We start from the raw sequence: 21314 nt of genomic DNA, 5'->3' as shown, positions 1-21314 counted from the left end.
AAAACAGGTGAGAGCCAGAATTGTGGTAGAAGGATTTTGATACAAACTAGAACAGTTGACTTTGACGTTGGTTAAACCACAGCGCCATGAAATTCGTCAATTTTTTTTTTTGTAAATAAGAAATCGCGGCGAAACAACAAATGTCTAGTGAAAAATATTAATTTAACTTTCGGCATTAGCCGAGCAATGACACTCCTCTGTGGTGGAGACCTGTGGCAAACACTTCGCGGCAGTATTTGACCACAAAACAGCGATGGCATTTTTGGGGTGGGAGGTGTGGTATCCACACCTGCTGACTCCCTGCCCCTCCTTTATTGAGGTAGACCTCAGTTTGTTGTCTATTTGCCTAGGCGAAATTTGATGCTCTGTCGACTGCCGCCTGCTTTCGTTTTTCTTGTTTTCTAGCAATGCCGCCTGTTGTTCTGTGCTCTCATTATCGTAAATTTTTATGCTAAATACATTTCGTTGTTGGCCTCAAAAACACAAACACCAAAACCGAAAGCGACAAAAGAAATCCAACACCGCCGGCGACGGAATACTCTATTTTATGGCCAGCTAAGTCAGAAATATTAACTTGAAAGGCTCATATCTACAAGTTTAAACCAATAAGAGCGTTTTCTTAAGTCTTAATTGAGAAAGAAAATTAAAGAAGTTTTTATCAAAAGCTATGTGCAAATAATATTAAAGTGGAATTAGGGTTGTTGATATAGGGGACATGGCCTATTGATGCTAAATAAGACAAGAGAACCATTATTTGTGGCAGCTGCCACCACGAAGAACCGACTCGACCGATGGCCTGGACCATCGGAGGCGGTACTGGGGTCGCTGACAAATTGAACCATTTAAAGAGGGATTTGTGGGTTTATTATATGTCGCATGTTTAGGCATTCATTTAGACCACGATCTGGAGAGGTTGACCACCTTGGATGTACAGCTGCAATTTTCCTTTAAAAATATATTCTTGTCCTACAATACAACTTAATATCGACCTATTGAAATTGTGTTTTAGAAACATACATTTTCAGAGAATGGGGATCAATCAAGCAATCTTATCATTATACATAAGTCAGTAAGTACTACAACAATTATTTCTCGGCTCACACACAAGTTAGAAAAATGATAAAGATATGGAAGCTATACAAATTTTAATACTTTTGTTTCTTTACAGGGTAATAAGTACAAATATTTTAATGAGAACGTATAATAATCGCGTATGCATAACATTTATTGCAGTTCACGGCAGTGGAATGCATTGGCAGGGCTGAAAATATAGCCCTAAATGAGCACAATCGGCTGAGGAAATTACACGGAGTTGCTCCCCTTAAATTAAAGCCCGACCTTTGTGATGCATCTGCCGCTTATGCTAAGGTACGATCCAAAATTACAATCTCAATTATTTTTTGCAAAGCCATTCGATACACAGATATTGGCGGAAAAACAAGAATTGGTACATTCAAAGAGCGACGGCATGTACGGAGAAAACTTATGCTATCGCAGTTCCGAACCTGAGAGATGTGTTCAAATTTGGTATGATGAAAGCATTTACTATGACTATTCTAGGCCAAGATTTTCATTCAAAACCGGGCACTTTACGCAACTCATATGGGCCAGAACACATGAATTGGGTTGGGGGCAGTACAGGGATCCCAATGGGGTCTACTACGTAGTAGCGAGGTACACCCCACCCGGGAATATGATAGGAGAGTTTGCACAAAATGTTCCCAGGCCTAAATCGTTAGTTTTTGCATTGTGTTTTTGAGTCTAATTTTAATATTCTATTAATTTCAGGGATCGAAGAAATGCATGTGGCAAGGTTGGAGTCTCAATTAATGCCATGATTTTTTCGATTTGTTTCGGACTACTCAAATTAGTATACTGACTTTCATAACTAAATATCCCGTAAATATCAGAGAATTTCATAACTAAATACCCGGTAAATATCAGAGAATTTCATAACTAAATATCCCGTAAATATCAGAGAATTTCATAACTAAATATCCCGTATATATCAGAGAGTTTCATAACTAAATATCCCGTAAATATCAGAGAATTTCATAACTAAATACCCGGTAAATATCAGAGAATTTCATAACTAAATATCCCGTAAATATCAGAGAATTCGATGTATATGTTTAATACCCCGCAGCAATCGATACACGAGAATATTTGTAAAGAGAATTATTAAAAAATATTTTAAAGGCTATATAATTGTATATTTTCGGAATAAAATACTAATTAACACACATTAAAATACGTTATACAGAATTCCTCGATCCAGGCAAGCTCTCGGGAACTGTGTTAAAGTGAAAATCAAATCACGATTTGACGATTGAACTCGCCTATCCTTTTTATCTGGTTGAAACTGAATAAAGCATGCAGTGGCAATCGCGTTGAATGACAGCGGAAAATGAAGTAAAATCTAATTAAAAACCTTTGCCCGATGCTGAACCATGCGAAAATCACAATTGTCAGCGTAAAATTCATGCACACCTGCACACACTCGACATACAAACACTCGCACACTCAGATGGACAAACACCAACGATTTCCCATCCGCAAACAAATGGAGGATTCTGAATCCGAATCCGAATGGAACGGAATGAAGCGGAGTCCTGGCAGGTGAAAAACAGACGTCGGCTGTCCAATCCCCGAATAGAATGCGGAATTCGACAAAAACAGAGCAAAAGTTTGACCAGACAAAAAAGGTAAGGCGGATTGCCACCATCAAATGTTTCTCGTCCTTCGGTTAGAAAGCTATTGGAGCGGCACAGTGTACAGTGATGTCAACTCTTACGCAAAGAAATAAGTATTTGATTTTTATTACTAAAATGTAGTTTGATTGGATAAATACTTCCAAGCCGATAAATTACATTATCAAAAGCGCATACAAATCTGGTAAAGATAAACCTTTTAATTTATTGTACTACGTATGCCTTTTGTGTTATTTTTGTCACTTAATCGTAATTTATTTTTTAGAACAAGTAATTCGAAAGCGAATGAATATCTTTTTTAATCTTGAATAACTTCCCAGCATCACTGTTCGAATATGGCTGGGTAAGATAACCTCCGGGAGCGAATGAAACGCGCTGTTGCACACGAAAAATAACAAGCTGCGTTGGTCAATTCATCGAATGTCGGTCAGGGATGCCACCAGGGAGGGAATGGGTGGTACTGGACTAGAGTTTGGGCCTGGAGGGAGCCGGGTCCTGGAGCAGGGTTAGATCACCTGCCCCGGGGGCCAAGTAGTGGGGCGCCATCAAAGTTTCGCATCCTGGCATTTGGACGGCATTGTTCGCATGACCCTGTGGGAAGAAGATGTGTTTCCTCAGTTTGAATTAAAAAGAAATTAGTTTAGTTATGCCAACTGGGAACTGGGAACAGTTCTGGCTATTGAGTTATCAGTCTTGTGCGAATGGGACAGCTATGGCCGTGAGCCAACTCACAACTCGAAGCCCGGAAGGATAAATTGCATTTATTATGCAAGTTATTCTGTCCCACTTTCGATGTCAGCAAATGTGTGTGCGTTTTTCATAGTGGTGAATTTTTCACAAAATGGCGAAAATTTTGCGTGTTGCTCTGTTGATATTGGTTAACCATTATGTGGCTGGAATATGCCATTTCCATTTTAATGCCGGTCTTGGCAACAGTTCAACTCGTTGACTCTTTGGCGACTATTTTCCATTTATTCTCAGTACAGTTAGGCTCGAGGGGAATATGCTCAAATTGTGATTGGATTTTGGCCAATAAAAAATTAAATAAATAAGTAAAAAAACATCAGGAATACAAAGATGCAAATGTATTTCAAAGTTTAAGTCTTATTCGATAAAAGTTTAATAACAGCTGCATAGTTTATTAACATCAAGGATAATTTTCACAATATCGTTTCGCCTCCTATTACTAATGGTTGTAGCATATATGCCTCATAATGATGGATCCAGCGAAATTTATAGTGGAAATATGTGCGCCTAGTGGGGGATATTTAAGAGCACCTATCAAACCCAAACACAATAAATCTTCGTCACGGCCCAAATTGACATTTTAGAGCTAAAAACCAGAAACCAAAACTGTGCAAAGGACAAAGTAAGTTCCATCGTCCGTGCTCCGCCTGCTTTGTGTTGCCGCTGCCATAGCCACTGATATTGTTGTCAACAATGATGACCCAAAGCATCAGCCACATGCGTTGTGGCACCAGCTCATCCTTCCATAAAGCGCCAGAGCACACATGGCTGCCAAAAGCCAAACTTTTATTGCCACGGTTCCACAGAGCAACACAGCCAGGATAGTGGCAGCGGCAACAGCAGCAGCAGGAGCAAAAAATTTAATATCCAATGCAGGACCTGTGGATTGAGGGCGTGGTCCTAATAGAGTTAAACCGCTGCCGCTGACGATCAGAGCTCATCGCATTGCCCTTTGTCCTTGTATGTGGTTAGTCCCTCAAAATAATATCGCATGGGCGCCTCCGAAAGCACACTGAGACAAATCATCGTACCCTCCTTCCGTTTTGATTGCTAACTGAATGATTCTTTGGGCTCTGAAAATAACCTAAGATTATGCTGCCGAATTATGGGTTTGTAAAAAGAATATCCGCCTAGAAGGCTTGGAGATAAATATGGGTATAAGTATTAAAAATCCTGTTAACTAATATTACTTCTCGGTTCTTTATTTCGATCTATCTAAAAAAAAAATTTAAGGCTATGGAAGCTGTAAAAATTAAAATGGTACTCTTCCTGTATTGGGTAATATGTACAAAAAGATTTATGTTAGAGCAGAAAGATCGTATACGCACAAGGTTAATTCCAGTTTGCCGCTGTGAACGCCTTTCCGGATGAGGAAGCGCTCATTGAGCACAATCGGCTGAGGAATTTACACGGTGTTCCTCCCCTCAGATTGTCCAGGCAGCTATGTTGGAAAGCCACCGCATACGCTCAGGTACGTTCCATCGATATTAGAATTATTTTGGATAACCGCATTAATACCCGGAATGGCAAAGCACAGGAGTTGGCGAAACAAAAGTATTTATATCTTTCAGATACCCAGGGAAAATACGGCGAAAACTTGTGCTTCCGCCTCGATGACCCTGAGAAATGCATTCAATATTGGTATGACGAAATTAAGGAGTACGACTTTAGTAATCCAGGACCTAAATTGAACGCCGCACAGTTTACACAAGTGATTTGGGCCTCGTCAACGGAATTGGGCTGGGGGCAACACCAGGCCGACAACGGGTTCTACTATGTCGTGGCCCGGTATACCCCAAGAGGAAACACTCACTCCTTTGAAAAGAACGTCCCTAGGCCTCTATCGTTAGTTACTCTCTCCAAAGTCTTGAGGCAATTTCTAATATTTTTGTTGATTTCAGGCCATATAACCTCACTGGAATGTCTGGATCTGGCAGGATTGGTGATTCGATTAAGACAATGATTATTTCCATTTGTTTGGGACTGCTTATATTATTATACTAAAGCAAAGGACCGATTTTCCAATGACAGATTAATTTTGTCATTGAGGTAAATTTTTTGAAATGTCAATGTCATGTTTGTTTTTATCTGACTGACAACTCATACTTGAGCCAGTCAGAGAAACTCAAATATCACATTGAAGGACTACATTTCTGCAAAAAAGCTATTTACCTTAATAACAAAAGTTAACCTGACATATAAAAATCGGCAGCAAAAATACAGTTTGCCGTTTATATGCCTTTTGTTTTGTAAACATATTTTTTCTCGGTGTCATTTGGAAAATGTATTTTTCGCTTAGTTCTCTAATGTGCAAGGCATTAAACCTCCAACCAGCTGTCAACGCCATACACAAATTGCCACGATTAAGGGCAGCTCTAACGATCCGCTTATGGGAGATACCTTTGATTTTAAACGTGGTTAACTGTATTACGTTAAGAAAGGCAAAATCTTTATTTTTTTGAGGAATTTTTAACAACTACGCAACACCATTTCGGAAACTGGCAGGCTTGTGGGACTTTTGGGTTAATTTAAAATCGTACGATAAGGTTATTCAATTTTTTCCCAGATTGCATTATGTGTAAGCCGCCCGAATTTCCAGTCTCTGAGTTTTTTTTGCCAGCCCATTCCTTCTTTACTACTTATATTATCTCTTTTTTTTGGCAATCAGCATCAGCCAAGGGAATTCCCCATTGGCCATGCCGGTGTCAACAAAAAGGCGGGGAGAGTCTGATTCAGATTCGGATTCATGTGATTCTGCCGCGTTCGTGGGATTGCAATTTAACATTTTGCCGTTGTTTTCCCAACATATCTGCTCCCAAGTGGAAGTCGAGCAGCTGCCGGGAGCGCATTAAATCCTTAAGCACACATTATTATTCAATCAGATATGGAGTCGAATGCCTTTTTTTCCTTGACTCCGCTTCCTGGCTGGCTGTCTCATGCGTGGGCACCTAATGACATTCAAATTGCTTCCATCTCCGGCCGCTTTCAATTGAAACACCTTCAACAAAAAATTAATGGAATTATAGATCACAAAGTCCAAGGGGACTCTGGATCCCCAGATACCTGCCAGAATTTAAATAAAATAGAGGACTAATCTTAAGGAAATCAACAATCGCAGTGACATTAAATCTAAAATAAGTTTGTATACAAAATATTTGCCTATTTTAAAACATTATGGTTGAATTAATCATAACTATTTTATTGTACATGTGAGACATGGAGAGAATTCCTATTTTTACTTCTTCAAAAAATTACTTTAGGTGCCCAGCAAAAATCAGTCAAAATAAGTACCAAGTTATTGTTAATAACTTTATTTTGAAGCTCCAACGAAGTAATTTATTTGAAGCACTAGCACCAGTTATCCATCGTCACTTCATTGGAGTTTCAGTTCGCGAACGAGACGAGTTTGTCAACTATTTACAACTTGAACTTGGTCGTTAAATTTATGTGACTCGTAAACGCAGAAAGTTGGGGCAACGCAGTGACAAAATGTTGTGAAATCAAATTTACACACAAACCATCCCTAATGACCTAGCCCGCAAACAGAACGGAAGCGCGAAGGCGCTGCTCCGGAAAAGGACGAATTCAGGACAAGAACGTCATGACGGGCTGGCAGGACTTCATTTCGTCGGACTCGAAATTGTTTAATTTTGCCCTTGCTTAATTATCTGCAGTGTGCCGGGTGCTTAAATTATAATGGCGCTGACCTAATTGGGTAATAATTAAAATTAAGTGCATGCTAAATTGTTATTAATTATAAAGTGCACGCGAAGATGCCACCAACTTTCATCGATCGCGTGCAGAGGGATACTAAGAGAGCGGTATCGGGGGCAGGCGATAGTTTGTTGCAAGTGTCACCAAGTGGCGAACTGAAAGTTGGAGTCTCAAGCAGACAATTTACAATAGAATTGCAACTTTATTATTATTATTAAAAAGATTTCATAATTTTCGTAGAGAACACTCTCCTCACTAAATTTGTGATTTAATTTAATCTATGATCAAAGATATTATTTAGATTTTATTTCGTTGGCGATTAAATTGAATGGTCTTTATACAGATGGCCAAAATGACTAATGGTTGTGCCCAGAAATTAAATGCGGCAACGAGTCGCAACTAATGCAATTCCAACCTCACGCAGATAGAGAGACTCCGGCGGTTGCAGTGACACATTTCAATATAAATTATTGTCAATGGGAGTGCATAAAATGTTGCATGTAGCTGGAACATAAAAACACCAAACAACAAATGAAGGAGCCGGCGGCAAAGGCAAACATAGAACGAAAAACGCAACCAAACACGTTATTCATCGTTAAAGCAACTGCAGGCTGGAGCGATGACGACAGCGAAGGACGACGAGATGGATGTACGGGGCGTATGCGCAATGCGATATGCAACAAATTGCTAAACAAATCAAATTTATAGCCAGAGCTGCGCACACAACAGCGTTTGCACTGCACTCATACAAATTTTTACACAAAATCTTGAATTAAGAAAAATTATTATTAATTAATTAATTAATTATTATTATGACGTTAAACTTGACCAACTTTAGTTTATCTATCTTACATTTCTAATTTTTATATTATGCAAATGAAAGATGGATTATTTTAGTTTACTTATTTTTATGGCAATGCAAAGAGTAGATATTTACCAAACTGAATATGGTAAATTGACTTATTAAGCATTTCTCTGAGTGTACCTACAATAGTACGCATGCAAAGCGTCCCCGAGATAGCAGAAATTAATATGAGAGTCCGCGGCGCTTGTTCGGTTATCAGCATTGGTATAGCTTCATTTGGACCCGGTCCGGTCTGTCGGTCCTTTCGTCCATTGGTCCTTTTGTTGGTCGGTCTGTTTTTCCAGCTCCCGTTTCATTCCTTCGCTTTAACTGCATTTTTACACACGCACACAGGCGCAGTCTGAATACATAACAACATGGCGGTCTCTCCGACCGGAAGTCCGACTTGTGCGGCATAAAATTTATGCCGGACTGAGGCTTGGCAGCGCCGCAGTTGCAGTTGCCATAGCAGCTGCATCTGCAGTTCCAGTGGCTGCTGCGGATTCTTTTCAGGCTGAAGCTGCTGTTTCCCCCGCGACAGCACAATGGGTTAAATGAGATGGACAAGGACCAAGCAGTCGGATCATAAGGCCATTGGAACTTTCACTTTCCAAGGGAACTTTTAATATGAAAAATACTTTTAAGAAGACCGTATGTTTTTAGCATTCTTTTAACAATTTAACAATTGTTTTCTTCCTTCTCTCAATAAATTAAACACGTGAGATAACCTTAACTTTATTACTAATTTGCTGGACTAAGTATAGAATATATATAATCGTTTTAAATATGAGTATTCAAATATCATGTATTGTTGTAAGTAATTCAAATTGATTGAGTTAATCGACTTACATAAAATTATGTTACTATTTGATATACTAATATATAAACTTAAGGAATTTTTCACCCATGCGACATTGAATCAAATTAAAATATTATAATTTTAATAGAGAACATTTATATGTTCCCTCTGAAACATGTAGACATTTTACTGACTGAGTCTAGCCCATTGTCCCCATTTGAGTAGTTATCATAGCTGTTGATTTTTATTTTCTCAATTAGGAAGTTGTTTTTATTATTGTTGTTCGCTGGATGCAGTTGGGCAAACTAAACATTGGGATACAGGGGCAAATATGGAGGCAGAGCAGACACTTATTCATCAGGCGAAAGTTTGCTGGCTGCTCGCATTGTTGCTGTGGCGATGTTGCCGCCGTTGCAGTTGTTGCCAGGCAGACTTGTTAGTTGTTCGTGGGTGTTTGCCGCTCATGCAAATTGCATAAGTAACGAATGCAAAGAAAAAAGCCGGCCCAGCGGGCGGAGAGGAGAGGAGAAAAAGATGGCAAGGCAAAAAAGCAGAAAGTAAAAACCAACAAGGAAAATAGTGGCAAACAAAGTTGCTCTCGCCAAACTCCCCCGTACACTCGTATATTTTTTGAATTTATATTTAACTGTATTACAAGGCAAACGGGCTTCCATAGCCCATCCACACAACGTTTCCATTCCATTTCCACACACAGAAAAATGTTTACACCTCTTACACTTTTTATTCTAAGAAAATCTTAAGAACTAAAAGTAGCTTCAAGAACAATTATCAGTAGTTTGGTGGAGTCAATCGAAGTTAATTCGCAAAGTAAACTCAATAAATAGAGTTATTATTACTGCGCGTATCCTTATTCTTTACATTTTTAACCCAATTTATATTGAATTAAAGTCTTATTGAGATGTTCATAATTTTTCCATAAGAACCCATATTTTCCCTGTGTGTCTAAAGCCACCCAACGGAATCGGAAGTTATAGTTATGCCGCTTGCGCGAACGCATTCTACAAATATATTTTCGCCTGGAACAACAGCAACAAAAGTTTATTTAAAACTTTTGCGGTTAAGCTTGTTACTTGCCAGCTACTTTTGCAAAGCCCCCCGGTTTCGCCCCTCAAAATGCTAACTCGTTTAGCTCAAGAGTTCGGCCCTACAAAATATTTAAGCTGCAGTCTTGCAGAAGCCAAGCCATAAACATTTTCGAGCAGCACGTGTAGCCCATCGGTAGTCATAAAAATTATACAGACTTTGCCATTAATGTCGAGAGGTGTCCGGCCCCAGACGCCGCTCAATCTCGTCTTAATCAGACGGCAGATTAACCAACTTTATACAGCTGCTTAAATTTTCAGCATTCTATTTGCTAGCACACTGGTGTTGGCATCATAAAAATTTTCAATTTCATTTGCCAGGCACAAAGAACAGGAGTAGCACGAAGTTTGGGGGTAGAAAGATTGTGATGGAGATGGCAATGGGGTTGGGGATGGGGATGGGGATTCGCGGAGAAATAATAAGGAGCAGTGGCAAGTGCAGGATGCTGCTGGCATATCGATGACGGCCACCGCTTGCCCAGAAATAGAGGATGCTTCTGCAGCAAGGCGGACAAGGAGGTCTCGGGCCGGGCTGGGCCAATAAAAGTGTCGAAGGCTGCCTGACAAAGCGCCAGCCTGCTTTGTATTTATGATGAGCCATCCGTGCCAAAGTCCCTCGTTGTGCCAATCCCGTGCCTCCTGCGGGTCATACAATGTCGTCCTGTCCAAGTCCTGAACCTCTTTCTCTTTTGCCTGCCGAGAACAGACTTGCCGGGCTCAACGGCGATGCAACCTAGCTAAAATCCAGATATTTTTAATGGCCAGAGATCATATTATAAACGAAACTTTAGAGTCACGTTGTAAATGTTACTTTACAATTTCAAAATTACAAATTACACATATTGCAAAGTTTTATAAAACCAAACAAATCTATAAAAAAAAAGATTTAAATTACAATAATTAACTAATACAAAAGTATTAAACCTTCAATTAAACCATAATCTTTAAACATGCTATCAAAAACAGTTCCTCCTTCCCTCCTTAGCCTCTTTCGAAATATGTGTATGTATATAGCGATTCTATCCGCTTCCGGTTAGCTCCTTTTGGTAAAAGACAGCTGGCAGCACTGCGGCTCAAAGCATGTCCTGCAGTTAGAGTTCGTGCGGGTCACAGTGGGATGCCTGCCATGCGAATTGGGAGCAGCAGAGCTCTGGGCCGCTCCATTGATGGAATTCCAATAAATCCTCCTCTCAGCTGGCTCCCGTTTTCCCCGAGTGTGTGCGAGTGTTAACCGCTGCAGCAGGAGTAGCATCAGAAGCAGGCAAAGGAGCAGTCGCTCTTAGTGCCATATTTTAGTTGGGCATTTGAATTTTGAGCTTCTGTGGGCCGACGGAGCCTCTTCCTCTCGCCCGTCTCCATGGGAAATAAATTATGGCTTAATTTAATTTGAGGTGCCTGCCCGGTCACCGCCTGCAACTGTGGCGGAATCTGTCTGTGGTTGCTGGATTTATATGCATGCAAGTGCGGAGGCCTTAGATTAGTTGCCAATTCGCTTCGGTTTCCTGATGATACATGGCCAAAGGCGATGGCTACAAAAATATCCCTCAGTTCAGTTCCCCCTTGGTTCTGGGTAGATAGATTTTCAATCCAAGATTGTACAGAGCTCTGCATTTGATTCTCAAATTCAAAATCAAATAATTCTTATTCAAAATTAGCAAGTAATTTACAAGTGTTATAAGTCAAATTAATACTGTACTTAATGTGTCTTTTGTTTTAAATTCAGTTCAACTAACTTTAATTCCCTTTCTTTCCAATACATATCAGTGAAGTGTAAAATAATGAAACAATACAGTTTCTTTTGAAATCCAGCTTTAAATCAGGTCAGATCGGATCAATTGCGTTACCGAACCGACAGCATCCCTGAGTTTTCCTGCACTTCTGTTCAGTTCTTTAAGCCAGGGCAATAATTAATGTGGTGCTTGTTTAATATATGTAAGCGAAGCAGAAAAGTAATCCGAAAATAAAGATATGAAAGAGAAAGTTGAAAGTTGAGCAGCACCAGAAGCAACACTAACAACAGCAACAAACAAGCAAACAACGCATCAACGCAAACAGCATGAAAAGCGTGAGGGGTGAAAAAGTTTTTCGGGTGAGATTTTCTCATTAAGCGCAATGCAGTTGGCCACTCCCCCGAAAGTCAGTACCAGTACCAGGGAAACCCGGAAGCTCCCGCTCAACCCCTCCATCTCTACGGCCCTGCTGGCTAACCGGAAATGCATCAGTGTCAGTTTCGTTCGCTGGCTGCGCAATTTCGTTAAGAAGTGCGCAAAGTTGTTAAATTTTACGATTTAATTGCGAAACTATTAAAAATTACGTCGCCTTTCGCTGGGCGCGGGTTGCAGTTGCTGTCAGCGTTGTTGGTGTTGCTACTGGAGTTCCTGATTTTGCTGTTGCAGTTGGTGTTGCTGGTGTGTCTGCCACAAGCAGCAGCAGCGCCGCAAAGTTTTAAGTATCAAAATGGAGCGCTTAATGATGCCTCCACAAATGCACAGAACACAATTTTGGCGATAAATAGGAAATTTACTAAAATAATTTAAACACAAACTACTGCTCTTAGCACATTAATAATAATCAAAGAAAATTCGGCATCTCACAGTTAAATCTACATTTGTTTTCTATACTTTTTAGCTTATCAACTTATCAACTATATAATCTACAATTTTATTTTTATTAACATAGTGCTATATTTATATATATAATATATAAAAGAAAGTGTATGATTATTACTTTCTGTGCAATCACACAGTGACAGACTTGGCGTATCTACTTTTGCACATTTGCGAAATATGCTGCCTATCCCATTTCCCCCAAAACCCATTTTCCTTGCCAATTTTTCTGCACTCTGTGACCCCCTCGTAAATATAATTTGAGCAAAGGAGTTTATTAAAGTCGCAATTGATAGGGGGAGACATACTTGAGGCCCCTTGCCAGCCAGTCGCGTAATAAAATGACAAAATGAAATGGTTAAATTAATGTGCAGCGTAATCAACGTTCGCCTGCTAACGAGAACATGAGGCAAAAGTTGAAATCTCTGGCCCGGCAGTCAAGACAAATTAACTTAATTACTCCGAACTGACTGCGAGGCTGGCAAATGTTCCCTTTTCCCGCCCATAAGGCCCCCACTCTTAAGTCACCAAGCATCCACGCAAAGGTGAAAGTTTCATATGGCCCGCTGGTAGAGGGAGGAGCCCCCTTGGGAAAATGGGAATGAAATTATACAAATGATTTAAGCAGAATATTTCTATATATGTAAGTGCTGGCTGCTGGAACAAATTTCATTGCAATCGTAGTTTGCAGCGAAGTTTGCAATCCTCAAAAAGGAAGCTGTGCTTTAGCAATCGCTTAGCTTTTGTGATATGAACTTTGAGCTGTGCTCATTGAAGAACTTACTTGCTTTCATTACTATTTAATTAATTTAATGCTGCTTATTGGGAAAAATTATATAGCAATGATAACAAGTTGTAACCTTTTGATGCTTTGATTGAATGCCTCAAGATGGCAATAATCAAAGTAAACTTAATGATTGTAAATGTTTACGTTTTGAGAGGACTTTCATATACTTTTACTAAATAATAAATATAAATAAAATAAACTTGCTTCACATTATTATAAGAGCACAGATCCGGACTATCAGAATACTGATAAAGTAAACCAAATAAAATTAAATTAAATATTTTATTTATACAATCTGAAAGACTTGGAATTCTTTTTATTTAATATCCTTAGAGTTGAGGGACCCGATATAGTTATATCAAGATGTCTATAATATATATTTAAAATATAGAGTACAAAGATCAAATCTCGGCACAAATATTTCCCATTTTCCAGTCACTCCGCACACAGACATACGGGCACTCACATTAATCCTCTTAATTTGCTTGTATTCATGTTCATTTGAAATATTTCAATAGATTGCAATTGGTATAAAAACCCCGGACTGTGGTTAAATTGTATTGCATGGTAGATAAACAATAATTACGCACATTTAAACACACGCAAATTAACTTGGCCTCGTCTCTCCCACTCTGTGTTCAGTTGTTGTCGGTTGGTTGGATGCTCGGTTGGCCAGTGTGTTGGCCAGTTGGTTGCCCAGTTGAACTGTTCTGGTCATTACAGATTTATCGCAACATAATGTAGGTGTGCACGATTTATGCACAGTTTGCTGAGAGCGACAACAGTAACGATGCCAACAAATCACAGTCGGCAGCAACAACAATGATGATGATATGGCATCAAGAAGCGCAGCGCAGCAACAGCAACAACAGGATCGACCCAGTGGCCGGCGGCCATCAAGCGGCAACAATGCCAGACCGCTGTGGCTCTGCAACCTCCGCACATGTGGGTGCTGATTACCACCCCCCCAACACACTGAGAGAATAAGCTATAGTATATATATTTGTCATTATTTAAAACAGTTTTATTCACAAAACATTAAATTTGAATTTACTCAACCTAACTGTCACTTGCTTATTGTTTTGAAAAGCAAAATAGATTAATACCTTATTTCCAAGTGTAGTATGCAGGATACTTTGGAGCTATCTGCTCCGGACTTTGCCTGGGTCCTGACTCTCGCAGCGAGTCGTGTGCTATATGAAACGTAACGCTTAATGTGTGGCAGTGAGTTGTCCTGGAATTGGCCATGTGTTGAGGTCAGCCTGAAGCGGAAACGGAAAGGCCCCACAAATCGTGGCCTAATGATTGGGCTTTTATTTAATTAATTGTTGATAACAGTTTCATGCCCAGCGGAAATGCGTCACCAAGTACCCGTCGAAACCTTTGACCGAGAAATCCTCAAATGGTGGCTACCAGCTACTTTTTACTCTTCATCTACTTAAAAGGCTTTCCACAAATTGATGGGTGCGAATATTCCCGCTCAAATTGATCACAAAGCCATTAATGATTCTGAGATTTTTGTTTGCCCGATTTCTCGGCAATTTCACGCCACATGCGATTCAATATGGCCAAGCCGGGTAAGGCCAGAGACCTGTGAATGCCACACAATGGGATAATTAAAATGGTGGTCTGCGGTACAAGGGGGTCCACGGAATGCATGCTTAACCCCATATGATGACCTGGAGATGGAGACCTGACCAATGGCCATGGTGTCCCACTGTCATTACAATGCAATTATCAGTTACAATAAAAACGGCCACAACTCAAAAATTTAATTGAAGCCCACGCACGGGGGCGTAATTGTTAACTTTCATTACGTAATATCCGTACCCGGTACCATACTCGGTTGCCGGACACGGTCTCGAACATATCCTTGACTCTTTGGGGAACTGCGGGTTGGCGGGCCGAGTGGCGGCAAAAAGCTGAAAAATTGCAATGCTTTTATTACGCATCCCATTGGATATTTGCACGGATCCCCGGTGCTCTTTATCTCCGTTCTTACCCATCCCACTGACCGGGCAATTACGCCAGCACGCATATATCAATTAATTACTTTTATGATTCCATAAAATCGAATCGGACCAGAGAGCAATCCAGCGTTTTCAGTTCCTTCCGCATATCCGGCCCACTTGACCCAGCCGGCGTAATGACAGATGCAAATATTTGGCCGCTCTCCGACAGGGATTGCGGATCGATAAATTGGCCAAAGTCAAAAGTCAGCCAGGTGCACAAAATACGAGTATAAATGGTCTCTGAAATGGAAAACAATTGGCAAATCATATATATATATATATAAAATATATATATTTATTATTTTACATTTTAAAATTGTAAGGAAAAGTGTAATTTAAGGAACAAGAACAAATATGTTTAATTTATGCATTGAGCAAGGCTTGAGCTCAAAATATTTCACCCTCTTTCCTAACTAAATTTATTAAGCCTTTATTTGTGTGCAAAGCAATATAAGACCAAACTGTGAACATTTATTTTAGCATAAATGCTTGCTAAAAATAAAGGCTGGATTCGAAAAGTGTATTGAAGAAAATCCTCTTAGGCAAACCCGAATTCGAGTTCGGTATTTTCAATTAAAAATACAAAGCTGGTGGACTGGAAATTCAATAACTCCCTGCCGAATGCAGCGCTTCTTATAATTCACCTAGATTTCATAATCACTTCCATGATGGGGAACTTTTGCAGCTGGGGGAACCTCTATCCAGATATTTGTATGTATACTTTTTGTCCATGAATATTTATACTACTTTGAGCTTTCACTTGAGACCCGGTCAAAGGAACTCTCATTTTAATGTATTCCCTCGCACGACTTTCATTTGTTTTCACTTTCGTTTCCATCACGGGGAAACTGGCGGAAAATATCATGCGCTCCCTCTTGTTGCAGGCCAAGGAGTGAAAGGAGCATTGGGCCAGGATTTCAAGGGATTTCTGTAGTTTTTTCTTGGACTTTAGTGCATTTTCCTTGCACTTCCACAGCTGAATAGCTTGAGAAGCGACTCGTTTTGTTTGTTTGTTAGTTCGGAAAATTGAAGTGGCCTTTAGTGTCTATTGGTGCTTTGCCATTTGCCATTTGCCTTTTGATTTGATTTGATTTTATTTAGTGGCACAACAAACAAGTCTATTTTTTGTTAATTGAATTCCAGGAATTGACTTTCGAGAGCTTATAGAAATTGTCAATTTCTATTGAATTTTCTGCTGGGCAATTATTATTGGATTTACACCTAAGATGCGCTGAGGCCCTTGGTCTTGCTACACCAATTGTTTGCTTTTGCATTGAGACTTGTAATTATTTTTGTAATTCATCAGGGCAGACTGGCGTTGTTCGGCATTGCTTGTGCTTCTCGGACATTGCTCAATTGAAATTTAATTAAAACGTAAGCCCTGAGCGGACACAGGCCTTTGTCCGAAAATTGCGAATGCTTAAATAATAATTACCAACAAATCAGGGAATCAAAACATGTCTGAGTGTGTAAATCTTTATTTAATTGGGAAACCTTTTAGGGCGTCAACAGAAATAACATGTCCAATTAACAATGTGTTGATGGTTACGAATTCCTGGCTTAGGGGGAGTCCCTGCATGTCCTGATCCCCCAGGCTCATCTGCAGCATCCATCGACTATTCCGGCACTGATTCCTTGCGGCTTCGCCTCAGCTGAACCGTAATGAACAGCACGGAATAAATAAATAAATAAATTCTTCAAGATTATAAATTTTATGCAGTTGTAAACAATTTCAGACATGCGACCACAGGCCCGGGCTGGGAATCTCTGGCGAGGATTGGGGAAATAGTGTGGAAATGGGGGCGGATGTGCCACAGTTGCATAAAATTGCATACGGAAAACTGAGCCACCACAACTTCTGGGCCAACGTCGATGGCTGCGACGATGTTGTGGCTACGCAAGGGTGGAGTAGCTGGTGGCACTGGTGGGTTGATGGGTCGGGATGCGGCAGCAAATGGCGGAGTGGGCTGTGTGCATCCTTGGCGGACATTTCGGTTGCGAGGCACGTTTTAAAGGCTTGATTTATGCGCACTAACTTGGATTTTACAGCCCCCCTCTCGCAGTCCGCCGTCCGCCGTACGCCTCTGAACTCGTTTCATCTGCGGCGGCTGCCACTTTTCTCTCTGTGTGTTCCTTTGCCGTCCTTATAATTTTTTTTTTTTGTGTGTGTCGCAGGGAAAGGATTATTTAGAGTCAGCAGCGGCTTGCAAGCGTCTCAGCGATAAGAACGCAGGACGAACGACAATAGCCAGGACTTTAGGGATGCGGTTGCGAATGGCAATGGGGACGAGGATGAGAATGAGAATGAGGATGAGCTTGGGGATGACGATGACCGTCTGATGACGACAAAAGCGCTGCGATCAACGCAGCAAGAGAGGCTTGTCCCACAAAGAGGGGATACAAATAGTGGTGGGCAGAGAAAACGGCATGCTTATGGAGATGACGAGGACAAGGAGTCCTGGCCACAGCTACAAGCCAAAGCTTATATAAGAGCAGCAAATAAAATAGAAGGGATCTGGATTCATTGAAATAGGAAAAACAAGCTCAATACAAATTGACAAATCAAACATGAGAGCACTCAATAATTTGATAAATTCTATTCTTGAAATTAGAAAAAGACGTATTCATAATCATTTTAAAAAGAGAATAATAATACACTTATCAAAGAACTTATTCTGTTGATAGTAAATATATAAATGTTTCCTAGAACGTATTATTGTTAGCTACTTAAAATATCCCTGCTCTCGCAATGTTTTCCATTTTCTTAAATTCCCAGCCACTGTACTCTATCAGACCGGAAGCTGCAACTGTGTGTGCAGTCGGCTGCATTGCTATTTTGCCCCCATAAAATATCAGCCACTTGCCCACAGATAAAGCTGTCCGCCCAACCGAATGGCTAGCCGGGCGGGAAACCGGATCCCACTAAGACCGCTCTTCTAACTCCCACGAAATGTGGTTAAGACGACATCATAAAGTGCACCTCGACGACAGCCAAAAACCCAGCAACAGAACGCAATTGTAAAATGGGGAGACAGTGCGTTGCCCTTATAAATTTCGGCGTTTAATGTGCACCTCGGCAGCGTACGCTACGATAAATAATTCCGGTAACATTCCTTGGCCCGAGTGTGAGTGTGGGATCCAAATGCCAAATGAACATCCGTTTTGCTCTGCAAGATTTTCGCCATTGTTGGCGAAATTTCCACCAGCTCTGGAGGGGATGCGCACGTCCCAGAAAAGCTGCTAACCAAATTCCGAACAGAGTCATAGTTGCATAAGAATGAGTTACCACATGAAACTCAACAAGCGGTGACAAAATTTGCAACCTCTGTTTGGTTTGATGACTAACTAAGAATAACTTTAAGAAGCCGAAGTCTTTATACACTTGCACTTATCATGGGATCATGGCTAAAATGCTTTAATAGCAATTTTGTAAGCTTTTCTGTGTAGGCTTTTCGTAGTGGTATATTCTTGCTGACTTCAACCAAAGTGACCATCTTCCTATGTTATCCATTTTATTGTATTGATCAGGTGATATTATGGTGGTCGAATGGCAATCACTATCACTGCCACTATCACGACAGATGTTAGCAGTGGAGAGGCCGGGAACAGAATGAGATCAGTTCGTCGGCAGTGCCTGTATTTATACTGTCCAGATGAAGAGAACAGACAAAGAGAGAGCGAGAGGCCGAGGGAGAAAGAGAGTGGGATATAGATGGATAGAAAGAGAGAGAGTCCGAAACAGAGAGGGAGAGCAAGAAAGAGGGTTTTATCAAGTTAACTTATGTTAAATTAAATTAAAAAAAAAAACGAATTCATGTAATATTAAGCACACTTATGCTTCTATTTAATTTATGAAAAATATTAAACATTTAACTAATTGTAATTATCTCGGTTATAATACTGCTAATTAATTATAATCTAAGCCAATTATTAACTTTATAAATACCCAGGTGGTAGGTCACGAAGCTAGCAGACTTTTAGCTTCTCCATAAAATAAGTTGTAAATGCTCGGTCCTTCTGCTTTTGCCACAGTTTACTTATGAAATTCTTTTTGCAAAACTGACAAAACTAAAATAGCTCAACGCCCAGATGAACCTGTCAGAGTCTCGCTGGCCAAAAGGGAAATTTCCCTTTCGGAAAGCGCCCCGGAGCGCTGCGCCCCAGCTCCTCATTCGGACACTTCCTCTCTTTTGCAGAATATGAAAATTAATTAAAACTTTGGTAGGACACGCACACGGTGAAAAGCGAGGAGAGCGAGAGAAAAACGAAACAAACAAGCAAACAGACAAAGCCAAAAGACACGAGCAGAGTTGAGCAAAAAACGAAGAAAATTATGATGACCATGATGAAGCCAAAGGTGAGGAAATGGAGGGTGGTCTGGGATTGGGACTGGGATCCAGTGGCTTTTCCATTGGGGTCAGCGCGTGCGGCAGACGTTGCTGCCATTAATCCATCCTTCCACACACACACACACAGACAGGCACAAGTTCATAACGCGAATATAAAAACGCTGCAGGATATCGCTACAACAGACAATTTCCGGGCAACTTAAACTTGAAGACGTCCCCCAGATCCCCCGTCCACGCATCCGGTTTTGTTTGCCAAGTTTCTGCTTCGCTGAATTTCAATGCTCATGGTCAGAGCCAGAAACAGACCAGAATCGGCTCCAAAAGCAGTCCAGCAGCAGCCTGCCTATATACTACATATACAACCATCCACCTCCGCCTCATCATCATTCTCCTCCAGGGACACCGATGGAGACTTCTCCAAAAAAAAGAAGAAAAAATAGAGAAGAAAAATTAAATTATTAAAACATCACCGGATGTCCATTGAGTAAAGAACCAGAAGGCTCAAAGGAATCTGTCGCAGCTGCTAACGAAGTTGTCCAGCGGAATGGCACCGTCTTGCCAACTTGGCATCCCAAGTGGCCAAGTGCAAAAGCCGTGGAAAGGCGGTACAAGTGAAAATTGCTAGTCAAGCATAATTTCCGGTCTCGGGATAAGGATCGAACAATCGACTAGAGATCCGGCCGAGTGTTTGGTGTTTTGAATATCAACTGAACAATAGGAAATTACTTAACTGATCTCTCTAAAAATTAAATGGGATAACTAATATTAAAGTTAACTACACTATATTTGCAAATATTGCTTATTGCATGGAAAATAAAAGTATGCAAAGTTTATTCCAGATATCTTCTCAGTTCGAAATGCATAGACTTAAGTCCATGGGATAATTTGCATAACCTGCACCGGTTGAAATATTTAAATAATTTATATGGTAGTGCAGCATTGATAACGGGCCAATAATAAATACGCAGAATGGGTAAACAGTTTGCTGAGTGGAAATGCAGCAGCCGCAACGACTTTTCGGCGGCAACAGATTGTTCCGGCGTTTATTGCAGTCCCAGCTTTCCTTCCAGGTATGAGGTCAGATATGCCGAGCAAATATGCCATTGCATATATGTATATACATATATGTATATACATATATGTATATATACATATGTATGTTTCTTATCCTGCAACTCGGCGGTGGCTGAGAAAACACAGATGGGACAAGCCCACACACTTAGCCCGATGGCAACCATTTTGCCTGGATTATGGTATCTGCAGAAGGCACCCGTACAGTGTGGCATCGCTATTAGCAATGACATACCATTTTACTCGTAGCTTATGTACTTTTCAAAGAAAGATTTTCATATTCAATATTGTCAGCCTTAATTATAAAGTCTTAATATATGGCTAAGAACTATACAAATTTAAAATGTAATGCAAGCTTAAATATATGCTGATACCTTAATTAACACTCCCACACACAAATCCCAGATACTATTCCAAGAAAGTCTCCTTAACGTTTAAATTACTTATTTATTCATTTTCCCGCATCAGACTGAAGTTGCGCAAATAAGTATGCTATGGAAATGCAACTCTCGTCAATGATTCCAAACGGCATGTCCTTTGTTTACGTAACATAGCCGCAAACACAGGGACA

General features: G+C 40.4%; 2 protein-coding genes across 6 annotated transcripts; both read left to right on the top strand.

The window, feature by feature from the left end:
* The first annotated feature begins 1053 nt into the window (after window positions 1-1053).
* Window positions 1054-2203, top strand: LOC110191904 (Golgi-associated plant pathogenesis-related protein 1). The gene is made up of 4 exons (XM_020962889.2): window positions 1054-1169; window positions 1234-1368; window positions 1424-1734; window positions 1789-2203. The coding sequence occupies exons 1-4, from the start codon at window positions 1128-1130 to the stop codon at window positions 1877-1879; spliced, it is 579 nt and encodes a 192-aa protein (XP_020818548.2). The 5' UTR covers window positions 1054-1127; the 3' UTR covers window positions 1880-2203.
* A 2364-nt stretch (window positions 2204-4567) lies between these two features.
* Window positions 4568-5678, top strand: LOC147645036 (Golgi-associated plant pathogenesis-related protein 1-like). 5 transcript variants are annotated; one of them, XM_086833295.1, is made up of 4 exons: window positions 4576-4736; window positions 4801-4929; window positions 5030-5303; window positions 5360-5678. In XM_086833295.1, exons 2-4 carry the CDS (start codon window positions 4902-4904, stop codon window positions 5460-5462), a joined length of 405 nt encoding a protein of 134 aa, XP_086689421.1. In that variant the 5' UTR covers window positions 4576-4736; window positions 4801-4901; the 3' UTR covers window positions 5463-5678. The 5 variants fall into 5 exon arrangements, with proteins under 5 accessions (XP_086689424.1, XP_086689412.1, XP_086689422.1 ...); XM_086833292.1 differs by having other exon boundaries at window positions 4577-4736; window positions 4996-5303; XM_086833298.1 differs by lacking the exon at window positions 5360-5678 and having other exon boundaries at window positions 4568-4736; window positions 5030-5282.
* Window positions 5679-21314: the final 15636 nt, after the last annotated feature.

The sequence above is a fragment of the Drosophila serrata genome, unplaced genomic scaffold (genome assembly GCF_035046125.1).
Source record: "Drosophila serrata isolate PLE 108 unplaced genomic scaffold, ASM3504612v1 contig_30, whole genome shotgun sequence".
In the NCBI taxonomy this organism is placed as follows: domain Eukaryota; kingdom Metazoa; phylum Arthropoda; class Insecta; order Diptera; family Drosophilidae; genus Drosophila; species Drosophila serrata.
Note: the sequence above shows the minus strand (reverse complement) of the source record. Positions and strands in the feature narration are given on the sequence as shown.

Coding starts and splice junctions, on each gene's coding strand:
- LOC110191904 (XM_020962889.2), top strand. CDS start 1,128: ATGGAAGCTATACAAATTTTAATACTTTTGTTTCTTTACAGG. Junction 1,369..1,423: donor CATCTGCCGCTTATGCTAAG/GTACGATCCAAA, acceptor TTCGATACACAG/ATATTGGCGGAAAAACAAGA. Junction 1,735..1,788: donor AATGTTCCCAGGCCTAAATC/GTTAGTTTTTGC, acceptor TATTAATTTCAG/GGATCGAAGAAATGCATGTG.
- LOC147645036 (XM_086833286.1), top strand. CDS start 4,695: ATGGAAGCTGTAAAAATTAAAATGGTACTCTTCCTGTATTGG. Junction 4,737..4,800: donor TGGTACTCTTCCTGTATTGG/GTAATATGTACA, acceptor GGTTAATTCCAG/TTTGCCGCTGTGAACGCCTT. Junction 5,304..5,359: donor AACGTCCCTAGGCCTCTATC/GTTAGTTACTCT, acceptor TGTTGATTTCAG/GCCATATAACCTCACTGGAA.